This window comes from Leucoraja erinacea, chromosome 14, assembly GCF_028641065.1.
Source record: "Leucoraja erinacea ecotype New England chromosome 14, Leri_hhj_1, whole genome shotgun sequence".
NCBI classification, from domain to species: Eukaryota; Metazoa; Chordata; class Chondrichthyes; order Rajiformes; family Rajidae; genus Leucoraja; species Leucoraja erinaceus.
Window position 1 is genome coordinate 496253 of NC_073390.1, and position 20779 is coordinate 517031.

At 45.5% G+C, this 20779-nt stretch overlaps 1 protein-coding gene across 4 annotated transcripts in view; it reads left to right on the forward strand.

Annotated features, from left to right (window-relative positions):
• Positions 1-20779, forward strand: part of masp1 (MBL associated serine protease 1) — a 109538-nt gene that overhangs the window by 41274 nt on the left and 47485 nt on the right. For all 4 annotated transcript variants that reach the window (XM_055645344.1, XM_055645345.1, XM_055645346.1 and 1 more), the window contains exons 8-10: positions 13158-13236; positions 14317-14454; positions 15578-15652. In XM_055645344.1, coding sequence (XP_055501319.1) covers positions 13158-13236; positions 14317-14454; positions 15578-15652 — 292 coding nt within the window. The remainder of the gene's footprint in view (positions 1-13157; positions 13237-14316; positions 14455-15577; positions 15653-20779) is intronic.

A 20779-nucleotide genomic window follows, 5' to 3' on the forward strand; every position in this document is an offset into this window, starting at 1 on the left:
CTGTGGCAAAGAATTACACAGATTCACCACCCTCGGACTAAAGAAATTCCTCCTCATCTCCTTCTTAAAGGAATGTCCTTTAATTTTGAGGCTATGACCTCTAGTCCTAGACTCTCCCACTAGTGGTAACATCCTCTCCACATCCACTCTATCCAAGCCTTTTATTATTTGATACGTTTCAATGAGGTTTTGCCGTATGTCATCAGAGACGTCCTCATTCTTAAGAGCCCGTTCCCTCCACAACTTCCGGGTCAATGAATATTGACGCCTCTAACTTCAAATAGCCCTTGCGTTCCATCCCCTCCTCCTTCCCAGTTCTCCCACCAGTCTTAAGGGCCTGTCCCACTTGGCCGTCATTTACGCGACAGGCCGGTAGTGACTGAAGCGCGACAGTCGCACGTGTCATCATGCGTCCGCGCAGCCGTCTGGAGCGCGTGACGTCATTTGAAGATAGACACAAAATGCAGGAGTAACTCAGCGGGACCGGCAGCATCTCTGGAGAGAAGGAATGGATGATGTTTCGGGTCGAGATTCTTCTTCAGTTTGAAGAAGGGTCTCGACCCGAAACGTCACCCATTGAAACATAGAAACATAGAAAATAGGTGCAGGAGTAGGAAAGTGCCTGGACCTGATGGTATACCTGGCCTGTGCGGACCAACTGGCTGGAGTTTGTCCAGACATTTTCAACCTCTCACTTCTGAGGTCTGAGGTTCCCACCTACTTTAAGAGGGCATCAATTATACTGGTGCCCAAAAAGAGCAAGGTGACGTGCCTCAATGACTATCGACCAGTGGCATTAACGTCTGTGGTGATGAAGTGCTTTGAGAGGTTGATTATGGCGCATATCAACTCTAACCTCGACAAGAACCTCGACCCACTGCAGTTCGCTTACCGCCACAACAGATCAACGGTAGATACAGTTTCATTGGCTCTCCATTCCACACTGGACCACTTGGACAATAAAAACACCCACGTCACGCTGTTGTTCGAAACATAGAAAATAAGTGCAGGAGTAGGCCATTCGGCCCTTCGAGCCTGCACCGCCATTCAATATGATCATGGCTGATCATCCAACTCAGTATCCTGTACCTGCCTTCTCTCCATACCTCCTGATCCCTTTAGCCACAAGGGCCACATCTAACTTCCCTCTTAAATATAGCCAATGAACTGTGGCCTCAACTACTTTCTATGGCAGAGAATTCCACAGATTCACACTCTCTATGTGAAAACATTTTTTCTCATCTTGGTCCTAAAAGACTTCCCCCTTATGCTTCTCTCCAGAGATGCTGCCGGTGTCGCTGAGTTACTTCAGCATTTTGTGTCTATCTCTAGCCATTTTGGCCCCACCCTGGGGGTAGAAGTGGAGGCGGATCCGGTTCCGCAACGGCCGTGAGCCCCAGGCCGAGCTCGGCAATCGCTTGCCTGCTTCTGCTGCTGTTGGAGATGACCCACTTGGCCATCATTTACGCAACAGGCCGGTGGCGTGCGAGGATTTAGTGCAGAACGAAATCCTGGAGCGCTTCGCGATACCGCGCGCAACTCCACATTCCTCTATGCCACCATGCGCCTGTCCCGCGCTACCCACACGCTATTAATGGCGTGCAAATGACGGCCAAGTGGGACAGGCCCTTTACTGTCTCTGACTACATTCCATCTCTGTCCCGCCTACTCCCCTGACATCAGTCTGAAGAAGGATCTCGACCCAAAACATCACCCATTCCTTCCCTCCAGAGATGTCTGGTCAACCAGAAAAGACCACCTTTTTAGTTTAGTAAAGAGATATAGCGCAGAAACAGGCCCTTTCGGCCCACCGGGTCCGCGCCGACTAGTGATCCCCGCCCATTAACACTATCCCTTACCCAATAGGCCAATTATTGCCACTCTTTGCCTTCTGCCATCCAGCCAACCTGCTATTCATGCTGGTATCTGCCCTTTGATACCATGGGCTCACCAACCTTAGCAGCCTCACGTCTGGCACCTTATCAAGGATTTCTGAAAATTTAGGTAAACAACAACCACTGACTGTTTAAGAAGGAACTGCAGATGCTGGAAAATCGAAGGTAGGCAAAAGTGCTGGAGAAACTCAGCGGGTGCAGCAGCATCTATGGAGCGAAGGAAATGGGCTACGTTTGCCTATTTCCTTCGATCCATAGATGCTGCTGCAACCGCTGAGTTTCTCCAGCACTTTTGACTACCAACAACCACTGACTCTCTTTTGTCTATTTCCTTCTTTAAAGAATGATGTCCTCATCACAAAACCATGCTGACTTTGGCCTATGTTATCATAGAAACATCGAAAATAGGTTCAGGAATAGGCCCTTCGAACCAGCACCACCGTTCAATATGATCAAGGCTGATCATCCAAAATCAATACCCCATTCCTGCTTTCACCCCTTACCTCTTGATTCTGTTAGCCCTAAGAGTTATATCTAACTCTCTTGAATATATCCATTGAATTGGCCTCTATTGCCATCTGTGGCAGAATTCCACAAATTCACAACTTTCTGGGTTAAAAAGTCTTTCCTCATCTCGCCCCTTATTCATAAAATGTGACTGACCCCTGGTTCTGGACTTCCCCAACATCGGGAACATTTTTCCTGCACCTAGCCTGTCCCATCCCTTAAGATGTTTTTGTATGTTTCTATGAGATCCCCTCTGATCCTTCTAACGTCCAGTGAATATAAACCCAGTCAATCCATTCTTTCATCATACGTCAGTCCCACCATCTAAGGAGTTAACCTGGTGAACCTATGCTGCACTCCCTCAATATCAAGGATGTCCTACCTCAAATTAGGAAACCAAAACTGTACACAACACTCCAGGTGTGGTCTCACCAGAGCCCTGTACAACTGCAGTAGGACCTCCTTGCTCCTTTACTCCTCTTCTCGCTTTGAATGCCAACATGCCATTTATCTTTATTCACTGCCTGCTGTATCTGCATTTTTACTTTCAGTGACTGATGTACAAGGACACCCAGGTCTTGTTGCACCTCCCCTTTTCCTAATCTGACACCATTCAGATAAGAATCTGCCACCTGGTTCTTTCCACCAAAGTGGATAACCTCACATTTATCCACACTATACTGCATCTGTCATGCATTTGCCCATTCACCCAACCTATCCAAGTCACCCTGCCGCCTCATAGCATCCTCCTCGTAGCTTACACTACCACTCAGCTTTGTGTCATCCGCAAACTTGGAGATCTTACATTTAATTCCTTCATCTAAATTGTTAATATATATACAGTGGCTTGCAAAAGTTTTCATACCCCTTGAACTTTGTAGAACCACCTTTCGCTGCAATTATAGCTGCAAGTCTTTGGGTGTATGTCTCTGTCAGCTTTGCACATCTAGAGACTGAAATTTTTGCCCATTCTTCTTTGCAAAATGGCTCAAGCTCGGTCAGATTGGATGGAGAGGGTCTGTGAACAGCAATTTTCAAGTCTTGCCAGAGATTCTCAATTGGATTTAGGCAAACTTGGAGATCTTACATTTAATTCCTTCATCTAAATTGTTAATATATATACAGTGGCTTGCAAAAGTTTTCATACCCCTTGAACTTTGTAGAACCACCTTTCGCTGCAATTATAGCTGCAAGTCTTTGGGTGTATGTCTCTGTCAGCTTTGCACATCTAGAGACTGAAATTTTTGCCCATTCTTCTTTGCAAAATGGCTCAAGCTCGGTCAGATTGGATGGAGAGGGTCTGTGAACAGCAATTTTCAAGTCTTGCCAGAGATTCTCAATTGGATTTAGGTCTGGACTTTGACCGGGCCATTCTAACACATGAATATGCTTTGATCTAAACCATTCCATTGTAGCTCTGGCTGTATGTTTAGGGTCATTGTCCTGCTGGAAGGTGAACCTCCGCCCCAGTCTCAAGTCTTTTGCAGACTCTAACAGGTTTTCTTCCAAGATTGCCCAGTATTTGGCTCCATCCATCTTCCCATCAACTCTGACCAGCTTCCCGGTCCCTGCTGAAGAAAAGCATCCCCACAGCATGATGCTGCCACCACCATGTTTCACAGTGGGGATGGTGTGTTCAGGGTGATGTGCAGTGTTAGTTTTCCGCCACACATAACGTTTTGCATTTAGGCCAAAAACTTCAATTTTGGTCTCATCTGACCAGAGCACCTTCCTCCACATGTTTGCTGTGTCCCCCACATGGCTTGTGGCAAACTGCAAACGGGACTTCTTATGGCTTTTTTTTCAACAATGGCTTTCTTCTTGCCACTCTTCCATAAAGGCCCGATTTGTGGAGTGCACAACTAATAGTTGTCCTGTGGACAGATTCTCCCACCTGAGCTGTGGATCACTGCAGCTCCTCCAGAGTTACCATGGATGCTTCTCTGATCAATGCTCTCCTTGCCCGGCCTGTCAGTTTAGGTGGACGGCCATGTCTTGGTAGGTTTGCAGTTGTGTCATACTCTTTCCATTTTCGGATGATGGATTGAACAGTGCTCCGTGAGATGTTCAAAGCTCTGGATATTTTTTTTATAACCTAACCCTGCTTTAAACTTCTCCACAACTTTATCCCTGACCTGTCTGGTGTGTTCCTTGGGCTTCATGATGCTGTTTGTTCACTAACGTTCTCTAACAAACCTCTGAGGCCTTCACAGAACAGCTATATTTATACTGAGATTAGATTACACACAAGTGGACTCTACTAATTAGGTGACTTCTGAAGGCAATTGGTTGCACTGGATTTTTTATATATATTGTAAATACCCCAGCTATTTACAATATATATTAATGATCTGGATGAGGGAATTGAAGGCAATATCTCCAAGTTTGCGGATGACACTAAGCTGGGGGGCAGTGTTAGCTGTGAGGAGGATGCTAGGAGACTGCAGGGTGACTTGGATAGGCTGGGTGAGTAGGCAAATGTTTGGCAGATGCAGTATAATGTGGATAAATGTGAGGTTATCCATTTTGGTGGCAAAAACGGGAAAGCAGACTATTATCTAAATGGTGGCCGATTGGGAAAGGGGGAGATGCAGTGAGACCTGGGTGTCATGGTACACCAGTCATTGAAGGTAGGCATGCAGGTGCAACAGGCAGTAAAAAAAGCGAATGGTATGTTAGCTTTCATTGCAAAAGGATTTGAGTATAGGAGCAGGGAGGTTCTACTGCAGTTGTACAGGGTCTTGGTGAGTCCACACCTGGAGTATTGCGTACAGTTTTGGTCTCCAAATCTGAGGAAGGACATTATTGCCATAGAGGTAGTGCAGAGACGGTTCACCAGACTGATTCCTGGGATGTCAGGACTGTCTTATGAAGAAAGACTGGATAGACTTGGTTTATACTCTCTAGAATTTAGGAGATTAAGTTTCTTATAGAAACTTACAAAATTCTTAAGGGGCTGGACAGGCTAGATGCAGGAAGATTGTTCCCGATGTTAGGGAAGTCCAGGACAAGGGGTCACAGCTTAAGAATAAGGGGGAAATCCTTTAAAACCGAGATGAGAAGAACTTTTTTCACACAGAGAGTGGTGAATCTCTGGAACTCTCTGCCACAGAGGGTAGTTGAGGCCAGTTCATTGGCTATATTTAAGAGGGAGTTAGATGTGGCCATTGTGGCTAAGGGGATCAGGGGGTATGGAGAGAAGGCAGGTACGGGATACTGAGTTGGATGATCAGCCATGATCATATTGAATGGCGGTGCAGGCCCGAAGAGCCGAATGGCCTACTCCTGCACCTAATCTCTATGTTTCTATGTTTCTAACCAGTCTATAGTTCCCACTATTCTGCTATGCTCCCTTCTTGTGCTGCAGGGTAATATTCCAATCGTCGGGAGCCACTCCTGACGCAAATGATTCTTGAAATATCACTGTCAATGCCTTCACAATCTCCAAAGCCACCTCCTTCAGAATCCTAGCGTGCATTCCATCCGGTCCAAGTGACTTATCCACCTTCAAACATTTCTGTTTCCCAAGCACCTTCTCCTTAATAATAGCCACTCCACGAACTACCACTCCCTGACTCGTGAATTTCAGGCCAATTGCTGTTGTCTCCCACTGTGAAACTTGATGCAAAAAAGTTATACAACTCTTCTGCCATTTCTTTATTCCCCATTCTCACTTCTCCTGCTTCATTTTCCAGCGGTCCAACATCCACTCTTGCCTCTTATTTACTCTTTATATAACTGAAGAAACTCTTGCTATCCTCGTTTATATTATTAGCTAGCTTACCTTTGGATTTAATCTTTTCTCCCCGTATTGTAGTTCCCTTCTGTTGTTCGTTAAAAGTTCCCCGATCCTAGAAGACCATAAAAGGGGCCTTCATGGGTAGAGATGGAGAAGCTAGGTAGGTCCATCAAATAGGAGATTTTCAAGTGAAATAATGAGTGTTCAGGGCCAATGTGGTCCCACAAGGGTGAAAAGTGAGGACAAGTCCAAGGAAGACTGGATGTCAAGGAATGCTGGTACTGAATAATAGCATATTTTTGGGTGGTCATGGTAGTGCAGCGGTAGAGTTGCTGCCTTACAGCGAATGCAACGCCAGAGACCTGGGTTCCATCCCAACTATGGGTGCTGTCTGTACGGAGTTTGTACATTCTCCCCGTGACCAACATGGGTTTTCTCCGAGATCTTCGGCTTCCTCCCACACTCCAAAGACGTACAGGTTTGTAGGTTAATTGGCTTGGTAAATTTAAAAATTGGCCCTAGTGGGTGTAGGATAGTGTTAATGTGCAGGGATTGCTAGTCGGCGCGGTCCCAGTTGGCCGAAGGGCTTCTTTTCGTGCTGTATCTCTAAATTAAACTAAACTAAGCTTAGAGAACCGAAAATTGGAGGCTCTTACAAAGAGTTTTAAATTGCTACTGACCACTAGTGGCTGGAAGACCATTAATCTGGTACCTTTATACAGGAAGGGTGGCAGGGATAAAGCAGGCAATCCCGGGGCTGTGAGTGTAACTGGAAGATAATGCGTTACTGGAAAATAATCAGGGACAGGATTTCTCCAGCCTTGGAAATGCAGGGATATTTCTCAGAACATTTTACAACCACTGAGATTTAGTTGCTGTTAGCTTGCAGGAAATGTGATGGCTAGCATGCAATCGCACTCCCGCTGATAGCAGAATGATGTTTAGCAGGTTAGCTGTTTCAGACATTTTGGTTCCTGTACATCGAGGTGCCAGAGACTGCAGGCGTTGGAATTCGGATCATAAAATAAACCATTGGAGAAACTCAGTGGGTCGGGCAGCATCTTTGCGGCACTATCAATCCTGATGCAGTTTCAACCTAAAATGTTTGAAAATTGCTCTCCCCCCCTCTCTACCCCTACGGATGCTGATTTACCCACAAGGTTCCTTCAGCAGACCCAGACCGTTTGTGATTCAGCAGGTTACTCACTCATTGGTTTCCATAGATTCTCAGCCTCCATTGAGTGATACAGTGTGGAAATAGGCCCTTTAGCCCAACTTGCCCACACCAGCCAACGATGTCCCAGCTACACTAGTCCCACTTGCCTGCACTTGGTCCATATACCTCCAACACTGTCCTATCCATGTACCTGTCTAACTATTTCTTAAATGATGGGATAGTCCCAGCCTCAACTACCTCCTCTGGCAGCTTCTTCCATACACCCACCACCCTTTGTGTGAAAATGTTACCCCTCGGATTCCTATTCAATCTTTTCACCTTGAACCTATGTTCTCTGGTCCTCGATTCCCTTACTCTTGGCCAGAGCCGGATTTACCTAGGGCCTTGAAATCTAGGAGGCCTCCGGCCAAGGCAGGACTCGAAATTAACGGTTGCCCGGGTGCCAATGGCCACCTAACGTCGGGCAACCTAAAAGTTGTGTCATTTTGCCCGGCTTGGCAAGCACCCGGGACACCTGCCGTTCAACTCTGAGCGGGCCCTCCTCTCTACCCCTCTGTCTCTCTCTGTCACTCTCTGTCTCCCCCCGCCATCCGTATCCGGGTCTCCGCTCTCTGCTCGTTCCTCATCCGCCGGCGCGGCCGGCCACCTTGCACATGCGCACTGCTGTGGCCAGCACATCCTCCCCCGTGCACATGCACACAACCAAGGCCAGCAAACCATCGGCCGCCCTGTACATGCGCACTGTCACGGCATCTGGTCAACGCAGGGCACTTTCTCCCTCGCTCTGAATTGTGGGAGATCTGCCCGCCATTGCTGTCCAGTCGCCACAACCGCTGAAAACCAACACAGAATCACTAAGCTGGAGGAACTTCCTGGAGTAACTCTTGCTTCTGGTTTCCTGGTCCTCTAAAAATATTCTAAATGGAATTGAAACTAGAGGTGGTGGAGGGTCCAGCACCAAACTCCAAACTCCAAACTCTGAACAATAACAGCCTATTGCATTTTATCTGTTTATTTATTGTCTATATATATGGTCTATAGTATATAAACACACTGCACTTTTTTCTCCTGTTCTGTATTATATTTACATATTCTGTTGTGCTGCAGCAAGCAAGAATTTCATTGTCCTATCTGGGACACATGACAATAACACTCTCTTGACTCTTGACTTGGACTTAATTGTGCGGGGAACTCCATGGAGCAGCCAGCAACTCTGGACAGAAGAAATTGGGTGACGTTTTGGGTAGAGACCCTTCTTTAGACTCCCTCTGGTTTTAGTGTATTTAGTTTAATTTAAAGATACAGCATGGAAACAGGTCCACTGAGTCCTCGCCAACCATCGATCACCTGTACACTAGTTCTTTCCCATACGTTAGAAAAATGAAATCCTTACTTGCAGCAGCACAACAGAATATGTAAACATAGTACGCCGTAAACAATGTTATAAACGAGAAAACAAAACGGTGTATATTTATATATGAATATGTAACTATATAAATATATGTGTGTGTGTGTGTGTGTGTATATTACACACACACACACACACACACACAATTTCCCTCCTGAGATTAATAAAGTTCTATCGTATAGTATTGTATGTGTAGGAAACAACTGCAGATGCTGGTTTAAACTGAAGATAGACACAAAAAGCTGGAGTAACCTCAACAGGTCAGACAGAATCTCTGGACAAAAGGAAAATATTAAGTTTTAGGTTTGGTCTGAAAAAGGTTCCTGCATTCATTTGGAATGTGGAAGGAAACAAGAGTACCCGGAGAAACCCCATGCAATCAAAGAGAAAAGGAACAGACTCCATACAGACAGCACCAATATTCAGGATCAATTCCAGGTCTCTGGCACTTTTAGGCAGCACCTTTATGGCCAATGTACTGCCCCATAGTCTTGAACTGAATTAAAACATACAGTAGCTGTAAAGGGGGACATAGCATCATTTGGAGATTTAAGACTGAAAATGGATATTTTCATTTTTTTAGTAACCAAAAATATCAACGTATAATTTTTTGTGTGTTGGAAAACAAAACACAGCTGGTAGACTTACAGCTGTCTATGTTTGATCCTGTCCTGGGAACTGTCTGTGTTGAATTTGCACATTCTCCCTGCAAGCATGTGGGTTATGAAGACGCATTGGCTTTGTAGGTCAACTTGTCTCTGTATGTGTCCCTAATGTATAAGGAGTGGGTGAGGAAAGTGGGATAACAGAACTTATGTGAATGGGTAGACAAAAATGCTGGAGAAACTCAACGGGTGAGGCAGCATCTATGGAGCGAATAAAATAGCCGACGTTTCAGGTCGAGACCCTTCTTCAGCCTGATGAGAGGGACGGGAAGAAGAAAGGAAGAGGCGAAGGAAGTGGGCTGAGGGCGAGCTGGGAAAGGGAGGAGAAAGCAGGGACTACCTGAAATTGGAGAAGTCAATGTTCATACCGCCCGGGTGTAAACTGCCCATGCGAAATATGAGCTGATGTTCCTCCAATTTACGATGGGCCTCACTCTGGCCATGGAGGAGGCCCAGGACAGAAAGGTCGGATTTGGAATGGGAGGGGGAGTTGAAGTGCTGAGACACCGGGAGATCAGGTTGGTTATTGCGAACCGAGCGGAGGTGTTGGGCGAAGCGATCGCCAAGCCTAGGCTTGGTCTCACAGATGTAGAGCAGCTGACACCTAGAGCAGCGGATGCCATAGATGAGGTTGGAGGAGGTGCAGGTGAACCTCTGCCGCACCTGGAAAGACTGCTTGGGTCCTTGAATGGAGTCAAGGGGGGAGGTAAAGCGACAAGTCTAGCATTTCCTGCGGTTGCAGGGGAAAGTGCAAGGAGAGGGGGTGGTTTGGGTGGGAGGGACGAATTGACCAGGGAGTTTCAGAGGGAGTGGTCTCTGCGGAAAGCTAACGGGAGGAGGTGGGAAGATGTGGCCAGTGGTGGGATCCCATTGGTTGACAAAGCTGAAGAAAATCAGCGGGTAAGGCAGCATCTATGAAGCGAAGGAATAGATGATGTTTCGGGTCGAGATCCTTCTTCAAATTGATATCGGAAGGGGTGGGGGTGGGGAAACATGAAAAATAAAGGAATTGGTGGAGACAGTGGGCTGTGGGAGAGCTGGGAATGGGAGGGGAAGGAGAGAGAAAGCAAGGACTACCTGAAATTAGAGAAGCCAATGTTCATACCGCTGGGGCGTAAACTACCCAAGCAAGTATGAGAAGCTGCTCCTCCAATATGCCGTGGGCCTCACTCTGGCCATGGAGGAGGCCCAGGATAGAAAGGTCGTATTCGGAATGGGAGGAGGAGTTGAAGTGTTGAGCCACAGAGAGATCAGGTTGGTTATTGCGAACTGAGTGGAGGTGTTGTGCGAAGCGATCGCCAAGCCTGCGCTTGGTCTCACTGAGGCTGATCATACACTGAATAATCAAACCACATTTTTGTTTAGAAGTGGAAAGAAATAATAGAAATTGCATTCATTGCAATGTGTAAAAAGAGTTGAGATACTGTATTATAATTTTGCTGCTTGTCATTGTGGTATATTGTTCCCGATGTTGGGGAAGTCCAGAACAAGGAGTCACAGTTTAAGGATAAGGGGGAAATCTTTTAGGAACGAGATGAGAAAACTTTTTTCACACACAGTGGTAAATCTCTGGAATTCTCTGCTACAGAAGGTAGTTGAGGCCAGTTCATTGGCTATATTTAAGAGGGAGTTAGATGTGGCCCTTGTGGCTAAGGGGATCAGGGGGTATGGAGAGAAGGCAGGTATGGGATACTGAGTTGGATGATCAGCCATGATCATATTGAATGGCGGTGCAGGCTCGAAGGGCCGAATGGCCTACTCCTGCACCTATTTTCTATGTTTCTATATATCATGTCTTGATTGGTGAATATGTTTAGTTTGTGACTTTATTTGAAGCAGAAATAATATGTGAATGCTTCATTGAGCATAATTCCGACTGGTAACCGACTGCTCCGAGCACATTATTGCACGCGTCATGCAAGCCGTCTTAAATGACCACCAATATGACACCTGCATCCCTATGTATGGCTCCAACGCCATCATAAAATTTGCCGATGACACCACGGTGGTAGGACTGATCAGCGTCAACAACGAATCAGCCTATAGGGAGGAGGTCCAGCACCTGACAGCCTGGTGTGCAAACAATAACCTCGTCCTCAACTCCAAGAAGATGAAGGAAATCATTGTTGACTTCAGGAGGTGGCAGACATACCCCCATCCATATAAACGGGACTGAGGTGGAGCGCGTCTCCAACTACAAATTCCTCGGGGTACATATCTCAGAGGATCTGTCCTGGTCCCTCAATTCCACCAAATTGATCAAAAAGGCGCAGCAGCGCCTTTACTTTCTGAGGAGGCTCAAGAAAGCCCACCTGTCCCCCCCAGATCCTGTCCAACTTTCTACCGCTGTACCATCGAAAGCATCCTGACCACCTGCTTCACGGTATGGTACAGCAGCTGCACCGTAGCAGACAGGAAGGCACTGCAACGGGTGGTGAAAACCGCTCAGCACATCATCGGTGCCCCGCTCCCTGCCATGGATGCCCTCCACCGAAAATGGTGTCTGAAACGGGCCGGGAAAATCATCAAGGACCCCTCTCACCCTAACCATGGACTGTTTGCCCTCCTCCCATCAGGGAGGCGGTACAGGAGCCTCAGGTCTCGCACAAGCAGACTGAGGAACAGCTTTTTCAATAACACCATTACACTGCTAAACTCGGAGTCCCGACGCTAGCTATCTTTAGACTCTCCCATTTGTATACATTTATTTGCCTATGTATCTGTTTTAATTCATCCACAATCCACACATTGTTAACCAGTATTTTTTATTTTTATTGTATGTTTATTTTGTATTTTGATTTTTACTTCTACTATCTTGCACTATGACTATGACCAGACGCTAAACTGCATTTCGTTGTACCTATACCCGTATTTGTGCAATGACAATAAAGTTGAATTGAATTGAATTGAAAACTGTCATTTGGCAACTTAAAAAACTGCCAAGGTTGCCCGGCTGACAACAGAGAAAATAAGTTAAGTGAGAGCCCTGCAAGGTGTATAATATTTTTGACACTGTCATAGGCCTTTCTTACATATGCTGTCACAACGCACTGTTGTCCCTAAACAACCCTTCAGTAATTTTCCTTGCCCTCCATTTCAGCATAATAGTGTTTTAAGCCGAAAACTCGACATTAGGACTGGCAATAAATAAATAAATAAAAGTGCAGCTTTCCAGCCCCTTATCTAATTCGGCTGCAAATCGGTGTAAATCTGGTGGACCATCTTCCTCTAGTCGTTGGGGATTGGGAGGGGCCTCACAAGTGGAACAGCTTAGGGCCTCGCTTCATCGAAATCCGGCCCTGCTCTGGGCAAAAGACTCTGTGCATCTACCCGATCTATTCTTTTCATGATTTTGTATACCTCTTTTAGATCTCCCACCACCCCTTTACACTCCCTGGAATAGAGGCCCAGCCTACTCAACCTCTCCCTATACCTCACACACTCTAGTCCTGGCAACATCCTCATAAATCTTTTCTGAACCCTTTCAAGCTTGACAATATGTTTCCTGTAACATGGTGCCCAGAACTGAACACAATATTCTAAATGGGGTCTCACAAATGTCTTATACAACTGCAACATGACCTCCCAACTTTTATAAATACTCTGACTGATGAAGGTCAACGTGCCAAAAGCCTTTTTGACCACCCTATCTACCTGTAACTGACCACGACTACACGCCACTCCCGACACCACTTCAATTACTGAACTCGGACGAGAACCTGTCTCTATCACCTTTGCTTTGATGCAACCTTGACTTTTGTTTCAGGGTGGGGATGAGGTGGAAGCCTACCAGATCGAATGCCTGAAATCAGGGACATGGAGCAGTGGAATTCCTACCTGTAAAGGTAAATGGTGAGCGTGGGATGTTACTCCAAACATCCTAACACATAGTGATAATAACCATCCTTTCAAATAGCAAAACACTCTGGCAGTATCTGTGAGAGAGAAACAGAGATAACTTTTCAGGTTGATGACTTTTCTCTAAGCTAGAACTAAAATATGTTTAACTTAAGGGAGGAGGAACGGTGGGGAGAACAATGTGTGGGTCTGTATTCATGAGCATTGAGTGGATTGTGCAAGTAATTTCATGGAGGGAGGGAAGCCGCCCGTTTGTATCTTCTCGTTAAACAGAGGTTCACGGCAGGGTCAGGATAAATGTGAATGACTTCTGTGGAATCTGCATGATTTTAACCACACATAAACAGATGGGAACATTTTTAATTGTGTCCTGGCAGGAACCCAAAGGCTGAAAGGACTCCTACTGTGCCATAATGAATGTGTGTGAACCAAGATGCAGATGCTGGTGTTTATTAACAGACTAGTTTGTGTTCAGCAGATAAGGCGGTAGCTGATAAGCCGTAATTCAGGCGATGACTTGTTCAGTGGGCGATGGCACAATATGCTTGGAATGATTTTGAGCCCTCGTGGGCGGTAGGCAATAAAGAGCGGCCCTTATTGTGGTCAGATATCTTGACAGTGCACAGACAGGTGGAAAAAAAACACACATGCAGGACACAGAGTCGGCAAAGTGATGTGGATACTCAGTGAAGGGCAGAATTAGCATGAGGGGATTGTTTTTAACTCATTCATGTTTCAGGATCCTGGGCCACCAGCAAGAACAGCATTAATTGCCCATCCCATGGCCTTAGGGAAGGGGGTGTGAGTCGTTTTCCTGAGCTGCTGCACTTTTGGACATGCAGTTACAGTAATAATGAACTTCTTACTAATCAGTATCTTGGGCATCTCAGAGCAAAACATGGCACAGACATCAGTCAGGGAGGGGGCTGTTCCTGTGCTGTACTACTCTGGGAAGGAGAGGTAGAGAGTGCAGCAATATAAGTTGCAGGTGACGGGGAAGGGGTCTCGTTGCAGCGCTGTGATTACTCGACCAACCCCATGTGTTCAATGCGATTTCTTTGTTCCAGTCATTGACTGCGGGACTCCACTGCCTCTGGAGGATGGATTCATCACTTTCCGTTCAAAGGACAACCTCACGTTGTTTGGGAGTCGGATCAACTATTCGTGTAACGCCTTATTTTATCGGATGGATCCAGACCTGAACAGTGAGTAGATAAATTATTTGATGTGAATCAGAGGCTGCTGCAGGGCAGAAGCAAGCTTTCTTTGAGATGTGAGTGTGAGGTTAGATTGGTAAGGCAATAAAGGATGTGGGGAGCGAGGGACAGTAAGATTAGATTAGGCAATTAAATGAATGCAAGCTTCAAAATTGCCTCACACCATTTACTTAAACTAGTTGTTCAGCCTTACCCAGTTTGTGAAAGTTACGTAAAGGTTTGATCTATGCTGGAAGAGATGCACCAGAATATTACCTATGATGGAGTAGTTGAGATATGAGGAGAGACTGGAATGGCTCGGTGCGTTGTTGAAGGGAGGAGGTTGAGGGGATCTGGTAAACGTGTACAAAACTTTGAAATGCAAAGAAAAGTAGATGAAGTATCTTGTTCTGGAGGACAGAGCCTGGGAAAAGCATCAACAGCAATGGCTGGAGCAGTGGTTCTACAGTTGCTGTTGCCGCTTCCCTCTCCAGTGGATCGCGATGGTCCTGGCTCCAGGTGTTGCAGGTGTGGAGTTTGAACGTTCACTCAATGTCCTCTTTGAGTTCCCCTGCTTTCCTGCTTCGTTTCAAAGATAGGCAGGTCGGCCGGTCGCTCAGTCGGTCAATTGGCTGCTATAAATGACTCTTAACCCTACTGAGGGTGATAATGAGGAGCACATTAATGGGTCTGTGACAGCAATGGGGAAATCAATGGAGATGGGATGTATCTGAGAGCCAGCACAGATTCGAGAAGTTGAATTGCCACCTTGGCTGGAAATTTGTAGACTCCGAGATGCGGCAGAGAGCAGCAGGCGGAAATGATCCCGTCAGGGAATAATATAATAATAATACATTTTATTTAATGGCGCCTTACAAGACACTCAAGGTCACCTTACATCAGCTGAGATCAGGTGACATTCCCAAAGTCCTTCATATTCACCTAAACTTGTGAACTTCTCAACAGCATAATCCGTCCTGTCTTCGACAGAGTAGACATTTACTGCAGCATTGTTGGGTTCAGTTTCATGCGCGTCGTGCTAAGTTTTAAATCCAAATGGAATTACTCTGTATCCTGTTTCTGTATCATTTTCTAGATTTCATGCTAATTTAAATGCAATGTTTTTCTCCAGCTACATACACATGTATGGAAAACAACTTCTGGGTGAATGATGAACTGGGCACAGATCTCCCTACCTGCCATCCAGGTAAGGCTGCCTTGGCAAGATTGGACTTTGTTACTCTTGCTGCTCTTGGTTTTGCTCTGGGCTGTCCTGGGTCAGGCTATAACAGTATGCAAACAATGTGCAAAATCTTTAACATTGTGGGCCTGATCAGTATTTCACAGATGGGAATTCAAGGCCTGAATTATGCAGCTGGCAGTTCCGTTTGTAAAGTGATCGGAACTCGTGATACTCTGCAGTCAGAATGTCTGTAAAAGGTGTCTGGGAGGCCTGGATTGATACAGTAAGGCATGGAACACTGAGCAGTAAATTCTAGTGTATCCTTATCAGGCAAGAGTCAGGCACAAGATGATTCCTGCTTTCTGCTCAGAGTTTATACATGTTAGTAGGCTCTGTAGTGGGGGAGCACTGATGCAACACTCCAGGATGGTGCGTCCCCTCTCTGCTGCCAGGGTGAAGGGTTTCTCAGAGAAAGTATAGAAATACTGAATGGCGAGCAGGTAGGGTGAGCAGCCAGAGATCACACTCCATCTTGGTGCTAACGATATGGGTAAGAGGAGAGATGAGGGCCTGCAGAGGAATTGGAAGAGTTGGGTAAAAAGTATGAAAAGGAGTATCTTGAGGGTTGTAATTTCAGGATTACTTCCCATGCCATGTGCTGTTAAATATTGAAATCCTGGACGGATAAATGTGTGGTTAAGGAGCTGGTGCAGGGGGGAGGCTTCAGGTTTTTAGATCCTTGTGATCTCTTCTGGAGGAAGACGCATATCTTAATAAGGAGTTTTGTTTGTGCCATGTTGTTAAAATTGGGAGGCAGGCGATAGGACCGAGATGTCAGTGCAGCAGGTAGAGAGGCAGACGTATGTAGTGAATAGAATGGGCTAATCTAGCGGGCAGAGACAGAATCTGAAGGGGAAGCGTGAAAGGGCAGGTGGGGTTATTACATTCACTTTAATGCATTGAGCCTCCAATGAGGAGGGTGAGCTGAGAGTGTGGCCCAACATGTAGGACTGTGGTATTCTTGGAAGCATGGAATCGCAGCTCCATGTCCTGGGATATGGATGTTTGCAGCCTGGCAGACGAGGCGCAAAAGGGGAGGGGGGGGAGGGGGGTGGGCGCACTAATGATTAGAGAGAGTTCAAGGCAGCACTCGGTGGATATCCAGGGGGTATCTGCCAATGAGGCCTGGGGATAAGGATGAGGCAATCTCTTTGTTGTGGTTATACTGCAAGGTCTCCCAATCGTGAGTAGGCAATAGATAAATAGTTGTGGAGGCAGATTGCAGAATGTTGTATATGCAATATAGTCAAAGTGGTGGGGATTTTAACTTTCCCAACATTGACTGGGGTTGCCTTGGTGCAGGTGGTTTACATGGGGAGTAATTTGTAAAATGCATTTGGAAAGGTTTTCTGCAGCAGTATGTAGAGTCCTACTGTGGAGAGGGGTGTACCTGACCTTATCTTAGGGAATGAGAATGAGCATATGATTGAGGTTTCTGTTGCACAATCCTTGGGGAACAGTGACCCTATTTCGGAAAGCTTCAAGGTTGTCATGGAAAAATATAAAGTTGCTCCACAAGGTGGGTCCCAGAACCGGGGTAGTGTGGACTTCGGTGGTGTGACATGAATCCGAGAGGTAGATTAGGAGCAGCTGCTCGAGGGGAAACTATATGCAATAAGTAGGAGGCATTTAAGAGAGAGATAGCAAGAATTTAGAGTATATGAACGAGTCACTTGAGGAGTCAAATGGGACTTGATCGATGGGCATTGTGGATGGGGTGAGCTGTAGGCTCCTGTTACTGTGCTGTTCGATTGTGTGAAGCTTTGGCCCCCTCACTGGGATGAGATTGAAGGAAGAGGGTAGTATGAGGCCAGAGAGGTCAGCAAAATGAAGAGGGAGCCAGTGGGCCAGGGTGAGCATAGGGAAGGGGAAAGTATGTGGCCATGGGTTAATCCAAGGATTGCATGAATAAAATTGGCCATCTTTGATCAGAAATCTCCATGTTCCATTCTGTGTGGACACCAGGTCAGTGCAGGTTTTAAGCAACTAAAGAAAAGCTTTTTAGAAAATGTAACAAACCATTGAAAGATATTTCAGCTGAATCCACTTGTTGAGGTCTGCTGTTGGAATAATATTGGACGTTATCTTATTTTTTTACAAAATCCTGGAGACACCATTCTCTCTAGAATTTAGGAGATTGAGAATAGAATAGAATAGAATAGAATAGAAACTTTATTTGCCACGCAACCAGGGTTGGTGGTATTTGGGTTCGGTACATGATGGTACACTGCTTTAGTTACATACCACTAATAATACTGGGATACTGAGAGGGGATACTGAGAGGGGATCTTATAGAAACTTACAAAATTCTTAAGGGGTTGGACAGGCTAGATGCAGGAAGATTGTTCCCGATGTTGGGGAAGTCCAGGACAAGGGGTCACAGCTTAAGGATAAGGGGGGAAATCCTTTAAAACCGAGATGGGAAGATCTTTTTTCACACAGAGAGTGGTGAATCTCTGGAACTCTCTGCCGCAGAGGGTAATTGAGGCCAGTTCATTGGCTATATTTAAGAGGGAGGTAGATGTGGCCCTTGTGGCTAAGGGGATCAGGGGGTATGGAGAGAAGTCAGGTACGGGATACTGAGTTGGATGATCAGCCATGATCATATTAAATGGCGGTGCAGGCTCGAAGGGCCGAATGGCCTACTCCTGCACCTAATTTCTATGTTTCTATGTTTCTATACTTGGAACACTACATATTTTTCCTCTGTACATAATGGAAAGAAATGGAAGAGGAGAAATATGAAAACAGTTACCAGGAATGGGGACACAAGAAAATGCAGATGCTGGAAATTTGATCAAAACACTAAGTGCTGGAGGAACTCAGCAGGTCTGGATTCTGAAGAAGCATTTTGACCTGAAACATTGTCTATCCATTCTCTCCACAGATGTGCCTGACCCGCTGAATTTCTCCAGAACTTTGTCGTTTGCATTTTTTGTTACAGGGAATGATCACAGTGAGCGGGGCAGATTGGACAGGCTCCGTTTTCTGTAAAAACTGATGTCTCAGTGTACTGACTAAGGCCTTTAAAATGATGAACGAGTTGGATAGGTTAGATCTTGATTCTACTTACGGGAGATTCTACTCCTAGAGCCCATTATTAAAATACTGTGATTAATAAAGGCAATAGGGTAAAAAGAACAGTTCCCTACTCGGCAAGTGATTAGAGCATTGAACTCATTACACAGCGGGAGTGAGGCAAATACAGCAGATCATTTCAAGAAACAGCGATAAGTCTATGAGAGGAAAGGGAATAAGAGGAGATGTTGAAAGACTGAAGAGATGCAGTTGGAATGCAATGAAACTTGAATTGAGCAGCACAGGTGCAGTGGGCTGAGTGTGAGTTTCTGCTTTGTGTATTTGATGTTAATTTTATGAACACAATAGTGGATTGACTAATTGGTGAGCAGAATCTGGGATTGGATGGAGGGTGTTGATTCATTCCCTTGAATCTGATGTCCGACCAGATTCATGATAGGCTGACATCTTCATTCATCCCCTTCAACTCCCTCGCCCAACAGTTCAAGTGCAGTTACTAATGCAACTATCTGACACCTTCCTCCCCACAGGTTTCAGGGGAGTGAGTTCAAGACCTAGGGGGTAGTTCTCACCATCCATGTCACTAAATTGGAAAGGGTGCAGAAATGATTCATGAGGATATTACTAGGACCACAAAATTTGAGTTGTGAGGAGAGACTGGATAGGTTAGGATGTTTTTCCCTCCACAGATCCTGCCTGACCTGCTGAAGTTCTCCAGCGGTATATCTCTCCCTCCTAATTCCAGTGTCTGCAATCTCCTGTGTCTCCACAATTGGGAGTATGTTGTTGTGCTGATTTCTAATGTGCTCACAATTACTGGGATAGTAATGAGAGTTCCATCTGGCCCAAAATGAAATCAAAATCAGTTTCACATTGAAGACCATTTGTCAAAACTAGGAGGGAAAGAAAACAAGTTAGTATGAGGTTGCCGGGAGGGATGAGTGGGTTAGTCATGGTGTTAATGGGGGCAGGTAGTGAGAAAGGGAATCTGAACAAAGGGACAGAAAGGATATAAAATGAGGGCTTCTCAGCTTCACCCTGTCTGAAATTGCCTTTCTCACACCTTCTCTCCTGTTTAAAACAAACTATTTTCTCATTCCTGCTTCCATTGAAGGGTCTTCACTCTGATAAGTTAACTGTTTCTCTCTTCGCAGCATTTGCTTGGCCTGCTGTTTCCAGCATGTTCTTGTTTTTGTTATGCAATATAAGTAATTTCTCAGTGCAAAGTTGATGAAAATGCTCATGAAATGAACAGCAATTGTGAAATTCAACAATGTGATATATCTGGGAAACTTGGGAAATAACAGCAGTCCCTCTGCTCATCTTGTGCTTGCTTAGTCTCCCTGAATGCAAAGTATTTTTTGCATTCTTCACTGCTGGAGGCTTCAGTGTGAAAGCAGAGGAACTTTAATCACTCGTGATGTGACGTCATTGCTGTTGCATCTCACAATATGTTTAACTGTTTCCGTGCTTCCAGCTGCTTGCTTCTATCTTGTTTGCATCTCATACCGCACCCTTCCCCCTCTCTGTTCCCACATCCTGAGCAGCGCACACTCTCCAGAACAACCCCCTCACCATTGTTTGTCCTTTGTACCCATGTCCTCCTGTTGTGGGCTGGTATTTTTTTCAATCTTCTGAATTTGTTTCTTAAATTCCTGTACCAGTCACCCACTGCCGTCCACCTCTGTCTCAGTGCCTTTCTCTTTTCCCTGTCTTATAATCAATGTTATTTCATCTTTTACCCATCCATTTACTGAGATATTTCTCCCTCCATTTTCATTCCACTATTGCAGTTCGCTTCAGATGCAGTGACAATTCCTTACTGTCCTTTGCTTCATCATTCATCAATTTCTGTCTCTGTAGATAATCTTACATGTTCTTGAGTAGCCTAGTTCCCGAATTCCCTTTTCAACTTGCGTGTGGAAAATAAAATCAGCCATAATTAACACTCATTCCTACTCATTCTGTTATGGTGCTTGTTTAGCAATACTAACATCCAGTGCAATGTAGAATCAGCACATACATTGTTCTGGTTTAACCACATTAATACCT